This window comes from Equus asinus, chromosome 8 (assembly GCF_041296235.1).
Source record: "Equus asinus isolate D_3611 breed Donkey chromosome 8, EquAss-T2T_v2, whole genome shotgun sequence".
Classification (NCBI taxonomy): Eukaryota; Metazoa; Chordata; class Mammalia; order Perissodactyla; family Equidae; genus Equus; species Equus asinus.
The window spans coordinates 98,001,498-98,019,040 of record NC_091797.1 but is presented as its reverse complement, the minus strand read 5'-3'; the positions used below and the strand labels follow the sequence as shown (position 1 = coordinate 98,019,040).

The window sequence follows — 17,543 nt, the reverse complement described above, 5'->3', positions numbered from 1 at the left end:
GAGACGCACCACTCATCACCCCATCATCCCGAGTCTGCAGGAGTTCCTGAACAGCAGCTTAATTCCAGTGAGTCCGCCCCACCTGGAGGACAGAGCCGTCCTCCTGACGCCAAGTCCATTGGGGACGCTCTCTCCTGCCCCATGTGCTTCCTCCTGGGGATGCTTGGAGGTGGGAGACGGGCCTGTGTAGAGCTCCTGCCATCTCCCACTGCCCTTGGCTCCCTTCTCCATTACCCAAGCCCTGCATCTGGCTGTGGCTTCTGCGAGGGCAGCCCAGGCCCTTGTCCTCATGGACCCATGGCCCAGCCAGGAGGCCCAGGGCCTGGGGATGAGTGCTCAGAGCAGGTGGCATGGGGCTGAGGTTGGCTCTGGACAAGGCCTTGTCCCTCTGGGGCAGGGAGGGAAGGTGCCGGTCTGTCCCCATGGTGGCACGAAGCCCCCACTGTGGGACCGCCGGCCCGGCCGAGACGCAGCAGCAGGCTCTGCACCTGCCCGAGGAGGAGAGGTGCTGGAGCTCCTGGTGCCGGCCCTCCGCTCCGCTCTGATGCCTCAGGCAGGGAGGTAGGAAGGCAGGCCCCCGGCAGACAGCTGGGGGTGCTCATCTGGGCCCTGGTGTGGACCTCAGGTGGCCGGAACCCACGGAGATATGCCCTGCTTCTCCCTCCTCGCCCCACAGGCCCACAGGTTCCTCCCGTGGGACATCGGCTGGAAACACAGTAGACTGGGAGGACGCACACCGACTCTGGGGGCTTTTGTTTTCTTCTTTCTGCTTCTCCGCTCTTCTCAACATTTCTGTAAGGAGCACACATCACAGGCTGAAAGCGACAGCAGCAGCCTCCTTTCTTTTACCAGTTCTTCTCTAGTGTGTGAGGGATCGTGGCACATGTCACACACTCACACAGACCAGAAAGACGTCAGGTGAGAAGGAAAAGCCCTTCTGTGTCCTTGCAGCCCCGCCCAGACAGAAGCGCATCCACAACTGCCTGATGGACCTTTCAGGAAGCATCTGTGCACAGGCCTCAGTCCCCTCTGCACATAGGCCTCCTACCCGGCCTCGGTCTCTCAGATGGGGACACAGCACCTGCTCACCATAAGGTGATGTCGTGAGAGAACACATCACTGGAAGGGCCTGGGTACATCCAGGTTCACGGCAGCATGAGTCCAGCAGCCAAGAGGTGGACGCATCCCAGTGTCCACTGATGGATGAAAGGATAAGCAAATGTGCTGTATGCACACGCTGGAGTACCATTCAGCCCGAGAAAGAATGGAGTACTGTCACGGGCTACAACATGGATGAACTGTGAGGACATTATGCTGAGTGAAATCACAGTCACAAAGGGACAGATACTGTATGATTCTGCTTCTGTGAGGGACCTAGAGTAGTGAGACTCACACACAGAAAGAATGGAGGGTCCGGGGTGCTGGGGAGGGGGCACGTGGGTTAGTGTCTAATGGGGACAGAGCTTCACTCTGGGATGATGAGCACGTTCTGGAGATGGATGGTGGTGATGGCTGCACAACAAGGTGAATGTACCTAATGCCACTGAACCATACTCTTAAAAATGCTTAAAATACCCAGAAATAAACCCACACATCTCTGGACAGCTAACCTTCAACAAAGGAACCAAGAACACACAATGGAGAAAGGAAAGCCTCCTCAATAGATTGTGTGGGAAAACTGGACAGATGCATGCAGAAGAATGAAAGTGGACCATTATCTTACACCAGACACAAAAATTAACTCTAAATGGATTAAAGACTTGAATGTAAGACGTGAAATCATGAAACTTCTAGAAGAAAACATAGGCAGTACTCTTTGACATCAGTCTTAGGATATTTTCAAGTACCATGTCCGGCCAGGCAAGGGCAACAATAGAAAAAATAAGCAAATAGGACTTCATCAAACTAAAAAGCTTCTGCACAGCAAAGGAAACCATCAACTAAATGAAAAGATGACCTAACAATTGGGAGAAGATATTTGCAAACCATATATCAGATAAGGGGTTAATATCCAAAATATACAAAGAACTCATACATCTCAATAACAATAAACCTAACAACCCAATTAAAAAATGGGCAAAAGATCTGAACAGATGTTTCTCCAAAAGAAGATAGACAGATGGCCAATAGGCACATGGAAGGATGCTCAACATCATTAGCTATCAGGGAAATGCAAATCAAAACTCTAGTGAGGCATCACCTCCCTCTGGTCAGAATGGCTATAATTAAGAAGACAGGAAACAAGTGTTGGAGAGGATGTGGAGAGAAGGGAACCCTCATACACTGCTGGCGGGAGTGCAAACTGGCGCAGCCACCATGGAAAGCAGTATGGAGTATCCTCAAAAAATTAAGAATATATCTACCATATGATCCAGCTATCCCACTGCTGGGTATTTATCCAAAGAACTTGAAAACACAAATGCATAAAGATACATGCACACCTATGTTCATTGCAGCATTATTCACAATAGCCAAGACTTGGTAGCAACCTAGGTGCCCATCAAGGGACGAATGGATAAAGATGTGGTATATGTACACACTGCAATACTACCCAGCCATAAGAAAGGATGAAATCCGGCCATTTGTGACAACGTGGATGGACCTTGAGGGCACTATACTAAGTGAAATTAGTCAGAGGGAGAAAGTGAAATACTGTATGATCTCACTCATAAGTAGAAAATAAAAACAATAAACACATAGAAACAGAGATTGGATTGCTGGTTCTCAGAGGGGAAGGGGGAGGGAGGAGGGTGAAAGGGGTGATTACGCACGTGTGTGGTGACAGATAGTAATTAGTCTTTGGGTGGTGAACATGATGTAATCTACACAGAAATCGAAATATAATGATGTACACCTGAAATTTATATAATGCTATAAACCAATGTCACATCAATAAATAAGTAAATAAATAAGTAAATGCTTAAAATGGTACATTTTACGTTATATATCTCTTAGCACAATAAAACCAGAGTAAGTGCCTTCAATGGCAGCTCTTATGGTGACTCGAGCTCCTGGGACATCATAACAGGAGTTAACAGAGGGAGGGCGAGTTCCAGGCACCCTGCTGTGTGCCATATGTAGAGAGCATTAACTTGGCTAATCCCGTGACAATCCCAGGACGAGGTATTACTGTGACCCCATGTGACAGAGGAGGAGACCGTGGTGCACAGAGGTAAGTGACCTGCTCTCTGTCACACAGCGGTGGAGCAGGGCTCATGGGTGGATGGGCAGAGCCCCAGCCCACACTTGGACCACTTGGGTGGGGGTGGGGGGAGGTGGGGGCACCCCCGGGGAGACCAGGGAGGGGTCCCCTGCAGCAGAGGCATTGGGGTTCTCCCTCTCCCATGCCCTCCTCTGGCCTCCTGGACTGGGTGGATGAGCTGCTGGGAATAACCAGGGTCACCGGGGCATGGTGGACTCGAGGGGCAGTGTGGGATCCGAGGGTGTAGGCATCTCCGTTGGGGACCCCCATTCCACACCCACTGCATCCCCACTTGGGTGCCCACTGCCCTCAGCCTTGTTGGCCCAGCAGGCCATGGACCATTAACTGGTGTGGGGTCCCCACCCTTTGACCCCAGGGTTCAGAGCAAGCAGCTTCAGAGCTGGGGGCTGTTTTCTGCCTGGAGCAGGCTCCAGGGGCCCGGGTGAGGGGTGGTCTGGGGCCGGCTCTACATCCTGGATCCTAGAGGATGCTGTGCACCCTGAATTGATGCAGGAGAATCTGGCCTTCTCCCAGAAACGACTAGAATCCTTGGGGCCTCTTTAGGGTTGCGATGTCACAGGTGGGAGTTGGGTAAGATGTGGCCTCAGCATGGGAGACCCCCCTCCCATGCTGCCGTCCCCCTCAGTGGGTGGACTGGTGCGCACTTGGGAAGTCTCCAGGCCTCAGGGAGACAGTGCCCCACCCACTCCCCACCAGCCAGGTGAGGGTGCCCCCAGGACCCTGCTTGTCTCTGTGCTGCTCCCCGTTAAATTCCCTGGGGAGGAAAAAAAAGGAAACAAATTCTCTGGAGGAGAAACCCTGAGTCTAATGAACGTTTCAGCTTCTCACTGAGAAAAACTTTACTGCATTCTTCCAGGCCAGCGCTGATGGAGGGAGAGAAGGCACCCAGGGTTTCGGCAGGGGGATTCGGGGAAAGCAGTGAGCAGGGTAGGGGACGGCCCACCTTGGTGGAGGCCCCTCTGCTTGTTGGCTTCCTTCAGACCAGCAAGGGGGCATTTAACCCATCTGGGTCAGACACCCTGGAGGGGAGACAGATTGTGCCTCTGCTGATGCCCTGGACCCCTGCCCTATTGCTGGGTTCTCTGAAGCTGGGACCCTGACTGCTGCTCTGTGTTGCCTCTTGCCCAGCGTGCCCTCTTCTGTGAAGGTGCTGGCTCAGGCCAGGCCCTCAGGAGCCTGTATAACCCGACCATCCCTCTGCTGCCCCCCTGTGGCCGTGCAGAGGAGGCTGCGCATCCTGGCCTGGCTGTCCCAGGACTCTGTGCTGTGGCTGAAGATGGACTTAATGGCCAGGTTCTAGGTCGGGCTCAAGGTCACTCCCCAGTCACCCACCTGTGCTGAGGGGCCTGACTCCTGCCCCAGATGAAATGTCTGCCTTTGCTGCATGCTGCATGCCACTCCCACGGCCTGACGCCACTCCAGGTCTCAACGCCCACCCAGAAGCTGAGGAGAAATGCACAGTATCCCCTCCAGACAGTGGGGCACCCAGGGCTCCAAACCCATGGGACCCAAGAATCCTTGGTTTACAATCTAGAGCATGTGAGTGCCTTTGGGCAGACACATGTCCCTGTACCTGCTCTTGTCACCCTTATCACACAGGCACCGAGCTACTTCTAGATTGTGTGATGGGGCCAGCGGGATGGCTCACCGTGGCCTTAAGGATGCTTTCTCAGACTCACACACTCACACAGAGGCACACAGGCCTTTGTGCTCCCGCGGGTGCCACCCAGGTGGTACCAGATGGGTACGGGGAGAAAAGAGGTCCCCTGGTCACTGCAGGTCACACTCGTGGGTGATAGAGGGTGAGCGTTTACCCTGCATGTGTGCGCTGGTGTGCCCAACATACCCAATGGATACACAGACCCCTGACTACACCAGGGACGCTGTGGGCGGGCCACCTGCCTCCTGGGGGCTCATCACTTTCTCTCCCCAACAGTCTGGCCTCTACTCTGCCTTCATGGGTGCTTCCTGTAGGTCTTCCTGGCACTTCCTGGGATGTGACTCTGGGCCCCATGGCCATCATGTCCCTCCTGGTCTCCTTCTATGCCTTCCATGACCCGCCAGTGCTGTGCTGCTGGCCTTCCCATGGGGCTCCTGGCCTTGGCTAAGACCCTCGGGCCTTCCTGTCATGGTGGGGGCTGTGGTTCTGCTCTTCCTGGGGCCCCGAGGCCCCTGCCTCCTGGGGCTGCCCTTGCCCTCAGCATGTCCTTCTTTGCATTCTGAGGTCTGTCCCTGTGTGTGTGTGTGTGTGTGTGTGTGTGTGTGTGTGTGTGTGTGGCGGTGGTGGGGTGGACGAGGGGGTGGAGGTGCCCTCGGCCCTCAGCCCTCCCCCATTCTGGTGAGAGGTCAGGACACTTGGAGATGTGCCCAGAGCCTCAGACCCCAGCCTCCCTCTCCTGCTCTCCAAACCAGCCCAAACAGGGTGTGTCACCACTGGCCCTTAGCCCAAGTCCCACCCATACCCCAACTCCCAGCCCGTGTCTGCCCATGTCCTCTGAGACCAGGCAGACCTGTGACCACTCAGTATTTCCTCCTGGCTGGCTGGGGTTCCTGCTGGAGGTCATCTCCTGCCCCGTCACTCATTAAAGTTTTCACCTCCGCTGCTACCGTCACCATCGGCTTCGGGCAGATCAGGGTGGGCTCGCTGTTGGCACCAGGGCACCTGCTGGGTAGAGGACCAAGGCCGCCTGGTATGTGAGGGCCAATTGATGTCCTGCCGTTCCAGAGCTCGAAGCACACGGTGCTCATGTGGGTCTCCGTGAATAAAATGACCCCTTGGGGGAGACTTTGGGGGAGGGTCAGATTCTACCACAAGTCACTTGGGGACCGGTGATGACAGCCCCGCTCTGGGTGGAGTCTCTCCCCAGTGTGCTTGGCTCCCTCGCTGAGTTGTTCTGTTCTGCTGCCTCTGCTGCACACTCAGCCAGCAGCCGTCACACGTCCTGAACATCCTGTCAAACTTCCTCAAGCAATTTCCCCACACTCATTTAGCTAGATTGTTCATTTTATGTTTTTTTTTTCCAGTTTCTGTTGACTGTGTGTCAAATGCCTTGCTTCTCTATGTTTCTATGTAAATCTCTACAAGAAGCACTAGGTCAGTGACCACTGGTTACCCGAGGCCGTCATTGGTCCTCACGTGGGTCTGGCGTTCCTGGGGGGCAGGAGCTGTCTTGCTCCCGACCGTGGCCACCCAGCGCTGTGCTTGGTACAAAGCAGGTCAGGACGCAGGTGGGTGTGCAGAGTGGACCTGAGCTGCTTGTACTAATGACGCCATGGGGCCCCTGCATCGTGACCTGGTGTCCCCACCTGGGCCTCTCCAAGTCTTGGTCCCCACAGCCAGGCTTTGCCCCAGGCTGGCCTGTGACAGTCTTCCCTGATGGAGGGCAGTGAGCAGATCAAGGCCAGGAGGAGACGTGTGTGTGAGAATCAAGCAGCTGACACGTCTTCCCTCTTGCTCTGTGCTGGGGCTGGATTCACACTTTCCCTGTGCTCATTTCTCACCACACCCCTGGGGGCAGGTTTCTCATATCTCCATTTAGGGAGGAGGGAACCCCTTAGAAAGGTGGGGTGATTGCGATTTGTATATTATGTGCACACACATGTCAGGGGAAGCTTGGCAACTGCTGTTTCCTGGGATGGTCTGTCCTTTATTCTGGAAATGACATCCTTCCTTTTCAGTGTCAAGAACACTCCTTGATGTGATCATTGTGCACATAAAAGGCAGCTTCTTTACACATTCGTGCTTGGTGACCCCAGGCCTCCAAAGTCATTAAACCTTGACTGTGTCATGACAGTCATTGGAGAGCCCCTGGGCTGGGGTGGGTGGGGGGGTCCTCCTGACCTGCCAGGACACAACGGGGGAGGTGGAGGTTGGAGGTGTCATTGGCTAAGTAGCCGGGACTTCTGTGGCATCAGCACCTCGGGCACCTTGGCCCTGGTGAGTGGTGTGCATCCAGGGGAGTGTATTATGGCTGGTGATGGTCACATGAACTGAGGGGGGACAAAGATCGGCATCAAGAACAGGTGCACAGCTTTGTGACACATCCAGAACCACTTTGTGTTTGCTCACTCGTGGAAGGTACATTAAACCCTGATAGATTTTAACAGACACGCGCCCTGCACCATCACTGCAAAGTACTGAATTTCCCATGATCCTCGTTTCTCTGCCTGCTGGCCGTGCTGACCCGCATTTGTGTCTGTTGTCTGATAGAGCGTTTAGGGTTGGATTCAGGGTCAACAAAGAGCCCTTTGCAAACACTATGGATTCTTTTCAGTTGTATCCTGAGGCATCTGTCACGTCTGGAATCCACTCCAAGCACGAGGAGGAGAGTCCCTTCAGTGCCTGTGAAATGGACTCTTCACAAGTTTATAGTTTTAAAACTGGGAATCTGGAAGACTCAATTCTTCATGAGTCTAAAATGTTTATTTCTTAATATGTTGTTTTTTCACAAACTGATGCTTTCAAAAGAGATAGTTAATTGTCCTCTTTGACTTCTGAGGTCATCTCTGGGGGCGGAGCAGTGATGGGTGTGGGTCCACCTTCACATTCAGGGTGCAGATCTGTGTGACCCAAATACTGACACTTCTTTCCATTTGACGACTGCCCCGTGTCCCCTCCCCCTGAGTGATGATGATTCTTTCCAGACATTTATGAATATGAGTTTTTAAACCTTTGATGCCTTTTTCTGAAAATTAAAACATGGAAATCATCGTGAATATTTCAGGATTTCCTGCTACCCAGATCGTTAGCTAATAGAATTCCTCTGGGTTTCGTTGCCCTAGTTCATATCCTTTAAAGTGAGTGAACGAGATTCCGTACTCCCTTCTGGGGGTTAGGTTCTGTGTTGACGACGCACAATTCTGTCTTTTAATCACGGGAACAGCTTTAGTGAGATATGGTTCACATACAAGTCACACTTGAAGGCGTGCAATTCATGTTTTTTTAGTATATTCACAGAACTTTGCAACATCAGCACAGTCGATTCTGGAAGCTTTCCGTCATCCCTCTAGAGAAACACCTTCCTCGTTAGGAGACAGTCCCATTGCCCCCAGCCCCTAGGGCCTAGGCAAACACAAATCCACTTTCTGCTTCTACGGATCGGCCCGTTTTGAACATTCTGTATAAATGGAATCACACAGTGTGTGACCTTCTGTGTCCGGCTTCTTTCCCTCAGCGTAGTGGTTTCAGGGTCCATCCGTGTCGTGGCGTGTGTGACCCCTCATTGCTTTGACTGCTGAATAATATCCATTGTGTGGCTGTAGCATGATGTATTTCTCCTTTCCTCAGGTGATGGACATTTGGGTTGTGCCCACTTTGTGTCTCTTATGACTATGGTTGCAGTGAACATTCCTGCACAAGTTTCTGCATGGACATCTGCTTTCATTTCTTTTGGGCGCACACCTGGGAGCGGAACTGCTGGGTCAGATGGTCACTCTCTGTGTCCCTGTTTGGATGACCGGAGGACCTTCTCCAAAGCGCCTGCACCGTTTCCCGCTCCTGCAGCAGCGTGTGAGGGTCCCAGTTCCTCCACATCCTCACCCACACTCACCGTCTGTCTTTGATTCTAGCCACACTGTGGGTGTGAAACGGCTTCTCACTGTGGGCTTGATCGGTATTTCTCTGACGGCTGATGATATTGGGCATCTCTTCATGTGCTCAAGGGCCATTTGTGTGTCTTTGGAGAAATGTCTGTTCAGCTCATTGACCCATTTTAAAATTGGGTTATTTGTCTTTTTATAACTGAGTTGCTACTGTCCTTTATATATTCTAGGTATGTTTGTTATCAGATATACGATTTGCAAAATTTTCTCTATATTGTGGATTGTCTTTCTCATTCTAAATGTTGTCCTTTGAATCCCACAACTTTTGCATTTTGCTGATGTCTAATTTATGCACGATAGAGTCTTACTAGATGGAAATGATTCAGACATTAACTCACATCCTCATCAATATTTTGGTTATCTAAGTTAGAAGCCAGCTGTCAAAGGGTCCGGGAGAGATTTGAATTAGTTCATTTCAAGATTCGCTATAGATCCAAAAGAACTCATTGGGGAACATATCAAATGTCAAACATTCTTTATTATCCTTTTACTGCTCATGGGATCAGTAATCATAGCCCCTCTCTCATTTCTGAGATTAGGAATTTGTGTTTCTCTGTGTTTTTCTGAGCTAGCCTGGCTTGAGGTTTATCCATTTTTTAAATCTTTTTTAAGAGCTAGTTTTGGTTTTATCGATTTCTCTATTGATTTCCCTGTTCCAGTGTCATTAATTTCTTTCTTCTTTTTGAGGAAGATTACCCTGCGCTAACATCGGCTGCCAATCCTCCTCTTTGCCAAGGAAGACTGGCCCTGAGCTAACATCTGTGCCCATCTCCCTCTACTTTATATGTGGGATGCCTACCACAGCATGGCTTGATGAGTGGTGCCATGTCCACACCAGGGATCTGAACTGGTGACCCCCTGCCGAAGCAGAATGTGGAAACTTCACCACTAGGTCACTGGGCTGGCCCCTAAGTGTCATTAATTTCTGTTGTAATTTTTATTATTTCCTCTCTTCTGTTTGCTTTAGGCTTCCTTTGTTCTTCTTTCTCCAGCTTATTGTGTCAGATCTTTTTTTTTTTTAAAGATTGACACCTTGAGCTAACATCTATTGCCGATCTTCTTCTTTTTCGATTTTTCCTTCTTCTCTCCAAAGCCCTCCAGTTCATAGTTGTAGATCCTAGTTGTGAGTGTTTTCACTTGTGGCATGTGGGTCAGCACCTCAGCATGGCCTGATGAGTGGTGCCATGTCCGCGCCCAGGATCCGAATCAGTGAAATTCTGGGCTGCCGAAGTGGAGTTTGTGAACTTACCCACTCGGCCACCAGGCTGGCCCCTTTTTTCCTAATATGTGCATTTACTGCCATAAATTCCCCTGCAGGTTCTGCTTTCACTGCATTCCACACATTTTGATTAGTTGTATATTCATTTTCATTTAGTGGAAACTATTTGCGTTTTCTCTTGAGACATCTTTTTTTCATCCATGTGTTGTTTAATCTGCAAATATTTTGGGATTTTCCAGCTACCTTTCTGTTATTGTTTCCTACTTTAATGTACTTTTTGGTCTGAGAACATACTTTATTTGCTTTCTATTGTTCATAGTGACATCTTTCATTAATTGAGCCCCACACTGAATCGCTTGCTGGGCTGGAGGGTAACTGTGTGGCCTCTGTGCCCTGAGTCCTTGTCGTTGGTCCCACCACAGTGGCTGGGGTGCCACATGTTCCAGTTGGTCTGTCCACAACAAGGTGAGGCACGTGCACAGAGCATGTGCTGACTTTCAGAAACACACATGACGTCCTTCCCTTTCTAAATGCTCAGAGACATCTAGTTGATGTTTGGCTTGTAGACTGTTCTGAAATTGTGCTGGGGTCACGGGTCTGCGTTTTCTGGAATCCGTGTGATCCTCTTTGTCCATGTCTTGGCTTCTGGCCCTTTCCTCGAAACTGCCAGGGCTGGGTAATCCATCAGATCCCACAAGCCGGCTTCCTGAGAATAGCGGAGTTCCTGCCAGCTCCTCTCAGGGGCCTGGTCATCTGGTCCCTCCCAGCACATACACTGTGTCCTTGTGGTGTCACAGCCTCCAGCGAACACATGCCGAGCCTGCCCTAGACCGGGCTTGCAAAACTCCACCGTCCCCACCTCACGGAGCTCCTGCACAGACAGCACAGCCAAGGTGACTGGTCCCACGATGGGGGCAGAAGCTACAGCTGGGATACCCAGAGGCACGTCAGCCAACCCGGGGCCTCGGGAGGGATTCCTGCAGGGTGTGAGGCTGGAGGGGGATCTTGAGGATGTCCAGGCAGAGGGGGCTGTGTGGGCAGAGGCCCTGAGCTGTGTGAATTGGGACCCTTCCAGGGCTCCCTGCACTGAGTGGGGTTGTCCCTAGTTTTGGACTGGGCCAGGAACGGGTCGCCCTGGATCACAGGGCCTGTGAGCCCCTCTCAGGAGCTGAAGTGGATCCAGCAGCAGCAGAGCCAGAGAGAGGCTCAGGGAAGGGGCGTGACCATCTGTGCATTGGGATGGACCATGTGGGCTGCTGGAGGGAGGTGGATGAGGGCAGAGGCGGGGCCCATGCTGATCACCTTGGGGTCTGGTCAGAGGAGATGGTGGCCCAGTCCAGGTGGAGAGGAGGGGCAGACTCAGGACATAGGTAGGGACAGTGAGGCAGAGCAGGTGACCCCACTCTGTCCCATGCCACTTCTCACAGTTCCACCCCCACAAAGTCTGACCATTTCATTTGGCTTCTCTGAGTCCCCAACCCTTCCTGCCACCCTGGTGCTGTGTTCCTCCTGCTGCCCCTGAGCCAGGGGCCCTGGACAGCAGCATCCACCCTCCGCCTGGCAGAGCCATGTCTGTCTCAGTGCCCGATGCTTGAGGGTGCTTCCTCTCTGGGGTCTGGGACTCCCAGAGACCTCGCCCCTGCTCCCTCCTGGCTGATGCCCAGAACTCTGTGACCCTGTGCAGGCACTGATGTCCCTGTTTGCAGCAGAACAGGCGAGAAGGGACTGGACTGTGGTCCCTTGGCCAGTGTGTGGAGTCCCACTTCCCTAGAGGCTCCTCTGAGGAGGGTCCCACCCTTTGAGTGCCACACCCAGCACCTCCACCCTGGCATGAACTAACCCTCCCAGAGTCCCTCCACCTTCCCTATTCTGTCATCTGAATTGGACTAGAGGAGCTGGGCCTTGAGGACTCACTTCTGCTCCCCTGGGGACAGAACTGTCAGGAGGGAAGGTATCGCTCTGTCTTGGGAGACAGCGCTGCACCCCTATCTGGCTGGGGGGCTGTTCACCCTCCCCCTCTGACCACCTCCTTTTATCTGCACCCTCCAGCTTTCCCATGTGCCCCAAACTCAGGGAACCTGGGGGCTAAGCAGCGGAGGGGCGTGTCACTGGGGACTGCAGGGCTGGGTCACGCAGGGGAGACACCTCCTGGGCCTGGACAGCTCTGCTCTCTCACCACCTCAGCCCTCTCCATCCACTGGAGACCTGCTGGGCTGACGAGGACTGTCCTGAAGGGGAGACGGGGATGCACAGCCATGGTCACTGTGGGCCCTGTCTTCCAGCACCTCCACTGGGATGGGGTTCAGGGGGCTGGGCTGGGACCCTGGGTGGCTCCCCCCAGCAGGCCCGGTGGTGGCTCTGTGTCTCTTCTTTCTGCCAGCAGCCCCCTGCTCACTCCCTTCCCAGGCCCTGTGGGGATTGGAGGCCTGGAGTTTGTCTTGTGTTTTCAAGGCATCAAAACGGGCCAATGTGTGATATTCAATGGGACCCACAGGACCTGTGAGATCTGGGAGTGGTGCCAGGTGGAGAATGACACTGTGCCTGTGTAAGTGTCCCCGACACCCAGGGCAGGGTCCCAGGACCAGCACAGCCTGCCCCTTACCTCCCCCCACCTGCAGGAAGCCCGTGCTGGTCCAGGCTGAGAACTTCACCCTGTTCATCAAAATCACTGTCACCTTCAGCAAGTTCAACTCACCAAGTGAGCATGGTGGGTCCTGGCTGGCCCCAGATCCTCCTTGTCCCCTGCTATTCATGATCCTCCCCCATCCCCAACCCAGTGCCTTGGAGACCTGGGATGCCACCTATTTCAAGCACCGCCTCTACGACCCACGCTTCAGCCCCTACTGCCCTGTGTTCCACATCGGGGACCTTGTTGCCATGGCTGGTGGGGTCTTTGAGGACCTGGCATTGCAGTGGGTCCATGGGGGCAGGTTTCTTGGGGGACCGGGGGAGAAGCTCCTGGGTCCATGTGCTGGGGGAGCAGTGATGTGCTGTGTGCAGGGCGGTGCTGTGGCATCCACGTCTGCTGAGATGGTGACCTGGATACGGGGGGCCCCGACTGCCAATCTCACTACTCCTTCCAGCTGCGGGAGTGGAGCTCCAACTTCAGGTGCGGCCCCACTGCCCGCCTGCTGCTCCTCAGCCAGGTCCTCCCAGACCTGTCCTCCTGTGGTGCCCGGGACAGACCACAGCCTGGCCCATCCCTCTGGATGCTCTTCTGTGTGTGTGAGGGGGTCCCAGGGCAGGAGGGGGTCTCTCAGCTCAAGGTCCCCCAGCACAGGCTCTGTCCAGCCTCCCTCCTGAGCCCTTTGGCCACCACCCCATCTGTCCCACACCCTGCTGCAGCTGGGGCCCCTCATCCCAGCCCCTCCTCCACTGCACCCTGCCTCCAGCACCTCCCTCCATGGCACAGGGGCTTTCTTTTTACTTTTCCCTTATGGTTTTTTCTGAAAATGTACAAGAATCTCTAGAAAACCTCAAAGATTAGTGCCGTGAAAACTCATATAGCCTTCATCTGGGTTCATCATGATTATTTTTATTTATTTTTTTCACCATTCTGTCCCATTTGTTTTCTCTCTCCCTCTCTAGAGAGAGCTGGATATATTTAGATGGATTTCAAAGAAAACCGTTGGAAAGTAAGTGGCAGATATCTGGACACTCACCACTCTCAACGCTGTCCTGAGAATGAGGACCTTCCCCAGGTGACCGCTGTCCTCTTGTCACACTCAGGAAATTTAACATTGGCAGATAAATCTAATATTTAAATTTCCCCAGCTGTGCCAATAATCCTAAATCTTTTATTTTCCAACCCGAGGTGCACTCAAGGCTCTTGCGTTGCATGAATTGTCGTGTCTTTGAGTCTCCTAAGCAGACCTGTCCCATCCTTCTGCCCCCTCATCATCCTCATGCAGACATGCACACAGCCACCAGGCCTGGAGGTGATGCCCATGACACTGCCCTCTGGGCCCTCCTGGCCTGGCTTTACTGGCCTCCCAGCTCTATGCAACCATGTGGGGCTGGACCTGCCCACGCCCTGTTCCCCTCCCTCTGGGCTCTCCCCACCCTTGTATCTCCTTAGAGCTCCTCCCTGAGCCCTGGGAATCCAGCCTGAGGGGCTCCCGGCAGGAAGTCTTCCCTGGCTCCCAGGGGAGAGCACATGCTCCTCTCTGGACCCCACAGCCCCAGGCTGCCCCACCTCCCCCACCCCCACTGCCTGTGTCTGTTTAGGGAGCCTTCTGTCCCCATCCCCTCAGCAGGCAGGGAGCTTCTGGGAGGCAGGTCCCAGCTTGCTTGTCCCCTGTGTCCTCAGCAATGACACAGGGCTGAGACCCAGGACTTGGGCTGGGGTGGATGGAGTCAGTGGATGAGTAAGATGAGGCCTGTGCGGCCCAGGACCCCCAGGAGTGGGCAGAACAGCCACTGGACTCTCTCCTGCCCCAGGACAGCCACTCACCAGGGGGAGGCCTCAGGCGTGGAGGCCCGGAGCCTGCTCAGCTCTACGGGATCTGCTCAACATCCTCATCAGTAGACAGGTAAGGGTCAGGCCAGGACAGGTGTGGGCCGGCAGGGGTGAGGGTTGGGAGGGAGTGACAGCCACAGGCAGAGAGGCTCAGCCCAGGTCTCTCTCAGGCAGGGAAGTTCGGGCTCATCCCCACAACCCTCACTCTGGGCACTGGAGCAGCCCGGCTGGGTGTGGTGAGTCTGGCCATTGTGGGTCCCTCTGGCTGCTGGTAAGCATGTGCCCCCCGAAAGCCCCCCAGAGCCCCCTGTGCTGACATTGAGTCTCGGGATGAGGGCGGTGGAGGTGGTGGGATGGTAGGTTGGGGGTCAGGCCGTGGGTCTGCCCTGCCTCTCCCAGATCACCTTCTGCTGTGACCTGCTGCTGTTGTACGTGGATGGAGAAGCCCATTTCTACTGCAGGACCAAGCATTAGGAGGGCACTGCGGGCCTGCCTGACCCTGGGCTACACTTTGGAGGATGGTGGATGGAGCCCTGCCCTGCTGTCCTCATCTGCAGGCAAAGGCCCCGAAGGGAACTGCCAACCCTGAGCAGACAGGCGGCTTCCCCAACATCCGGCTGCCCAGGTGCCTTAGAGGGGGCCCAGCACCTGTCCCCACTGCTGCTGCTGGGAGCTGGACACTGTCACCGGGGGCCTGGCACCCACTTGCTGGCCCATTCCTGAGGCCTGTAGCCTTTCTCTGCTCGTTGGGTGTTGGGGGCTGGGAAGGGTCAGTGCCCCACCTTGGGGACTCACAGCTGAAGCCCTGGCAGGACCAGGGCAGGGGTGGGGGAGAATTCCACCCTTCAGCTCCCAGGCAGCCTGTCCCTCCCCCAGCTCCAGCCTCGGCAGGGGCCCACAGAAGCCAGTTTCGTGTACAGACTGCAGGGAACAGATGCAGGGCCCTGGTCCAGTGGGGCTCTGGCTGGGGCTGGGGCTGGAGATGCTCTCCCAGGCTCCGTCTCCAGTGTTCCCAGCAGCTCCCCACTCTCCAGCTGTCCACCACACTGGCTGTGGTTGCCTTGGCCCTGCCTGGCTCCCAGGCCTCCTCCCCCTGCTGGCACCCCCCTCACAGGGAGAGGCCCTGCCCTCTCAGCTGCCCTGCAGTGGTGTCTGTGCAGCCAGAGTCCAAGGCCAGGGAGAAGGCAGCCTGGCAGGAGGAGCTGTGGCAGCTGCTCTGTGCTGGGTTCCCAGGGCATGGCCCCTCCCAGCTCTGGGCCTCATCCATGGAGTGAGGAGTGTGGTGGCAGATGCTCTGACCCCCTAGTACCCCAGGCAAAGTTACAGGCACCTCTTGGGCCCATACCTGCTCAGCTGATGAGCACCAGCACCTTCCTGGTGGCAGCCCTTTGGCTGTGGATGGCTGGGATGGGGAGCTGGGTAGAGGGGTTGTTGGTGGGCATGGGGTCCTTTGGGACCCTCTGTCTGTCTCCTTGGTGACACCAGCCCAATGCCCTGGAACCTGCTCACCAGGCTTCCTGGGATTCATAGGGTGGGGAGGCTGTATATCTGCACACATGTCACTGCTGCCCAAGGTCACACCTGAGAATACATCTGAACAGCTGCTACCCCAGCCTAAGGCAACTGCCCGAGGACCATGCTCTGACCAAGTGCCCCAGGTGGAGCCCAGGGGCTGGTGGGAATGTTCTTAACAGAGGACATGGAAACCCCAGCAGGCTGGCCTGGTTCTGGCTCTGGAATCCTCCAGGGGCCTGAGTCCTGCCTGCTGGAGAATTTCCCTATGTCCTGGGCCTATGGTCAGGAGTGGGGAGGGACGGGGCTGCAGGAGCCAAGCCCTCTCAGGGGCCTGGGGACCCCCAAAGATGGGGCTCCATCACCACCAGGTGAGCTGAAGGTCCCTGGAGCAGGTCCAGGTGCTTGTGCACCCACCTCCCCGTGTGTGTCCCATCCCGAGCCTTTGTCACAAAGCCCTGAGGGGGCAGCAGGGAGAGAGGCCGCTGGAAGCTGCGGGCAGCCCTGGGCTGGGAAACAGCTGCTGTCTTAGTCTGCATGTGGGTGCACACCCAGGGGACCGTGCGCGCCATGTGGGCATGTGCCTGAGAGATGCATGTGCCCGGGCAGGGGGTCTCTCCATCCGGGGCAGGGATCAGGACATGCCCTGTTTTCTGGGAGCCCTGGGAAACCGAGGGAGCCCAGAACTGCCCTGTCCTTTCTAAGTGGCCTCCTTGGGGTCCAGGCTCTGCTTTCTATATCTGCCCCCAAGGGACATGTGGGGAGCCTTGGAGGGAGCCTGGTCCCACCCTGTGCCTGGTGTGTGTAGCTCCCCCCTGTGCTGGGCAGAGGGCACTGGCCTGAGGGCGGAATCCCCGGACCCAGGTCTGGCCATGTCCCTGACTCAGGGCTGTCCCAGGGCTGGCACCCTCACCTTACAGAACCTCGGCAAATGTGCTATAGGTTGGAGATAATCATCTACTTCCTGGGGACAGGTAAGGACTCAGGATCACAAAGACCCCCACAGTGGACACAGCAGCAGGCCACATGGCTGGCCGACCTGTTATTATTGTGGGTCCCTGGGGCTCAGGCCTCTTCCCTGCCCGCCCTACTCCACCTGCCCAGGTAGCTGGACTTGGTCATAAACTGGATGGCGCTGGGCAGAGTCCACCACACCAGCAGTGGCCATGGCCCACTCCCACAGGCTCAAAGCTCAGCACCTGGGCTGATGTTCTGAGGACCCCCCGGCATGGCAAGGTGTGAAAACCCGAGCTGCCCCAGATAGAGGGACTGCCAGTTCTTTTGGCCTCCTGAGAAGGTGGGGGAGGGCAGAGAAGCCCCAGTGGTCCTCATGGACTGGTTGGCTCCTCCATGTGGCCAGGCTCTTGGGCCAGTGCCTGGCTGGGGGGCTGCAGGGCTGGCACCATCTTCAGGCTGCTGTGTGTGGCCATCAACCTGGGCCGCTCCTGCTGGTTCTCCTTGCTGTGCCTGATGCCGTAGCCAAAATATACCACGAGTCCTGCAAGGGTGGCACAAGCATGAGGGGCAAG

The 17,543-nt window shown here is 55.1% G+C and overlaps 1 protein-coding gene and 1 pseudogene across 6 annotated transcripts in view; one reads left to right on the top strand and one right to left on the bottom strand.

Moving 5' to 3' along the window:
- Positions 1-422: 422 nt before the first annotated feature.
- LOC123287774 (P2X purinoceptor 6-like) lies at positions 423-14,976 on the top strand (annotated as a pseudogene).
- The window catches only part of LOC106826200 (cationic amino acid transporter 4-like), a 30,718-nt gene continuing 26,630 nt past the window's right edge, over positions 13,456-17,543 (bottom strand). For all 6 annotated transcript variants that reach the window (XM_070516513.1, XM_044775417.2, XM_070516512.1 and 3 more), the window contains one exon: positions 13,456-17,512. In XM_070516513.1, the coding sequence (XP_070372614.1) occupies positions 17,343-17,512 (170 nt within the window). In that variant the 3' untranslated portion in view covers positions 13,456-17,342. The remainder of the gene's footprint in view (positions 17,513-17,543) is intronic.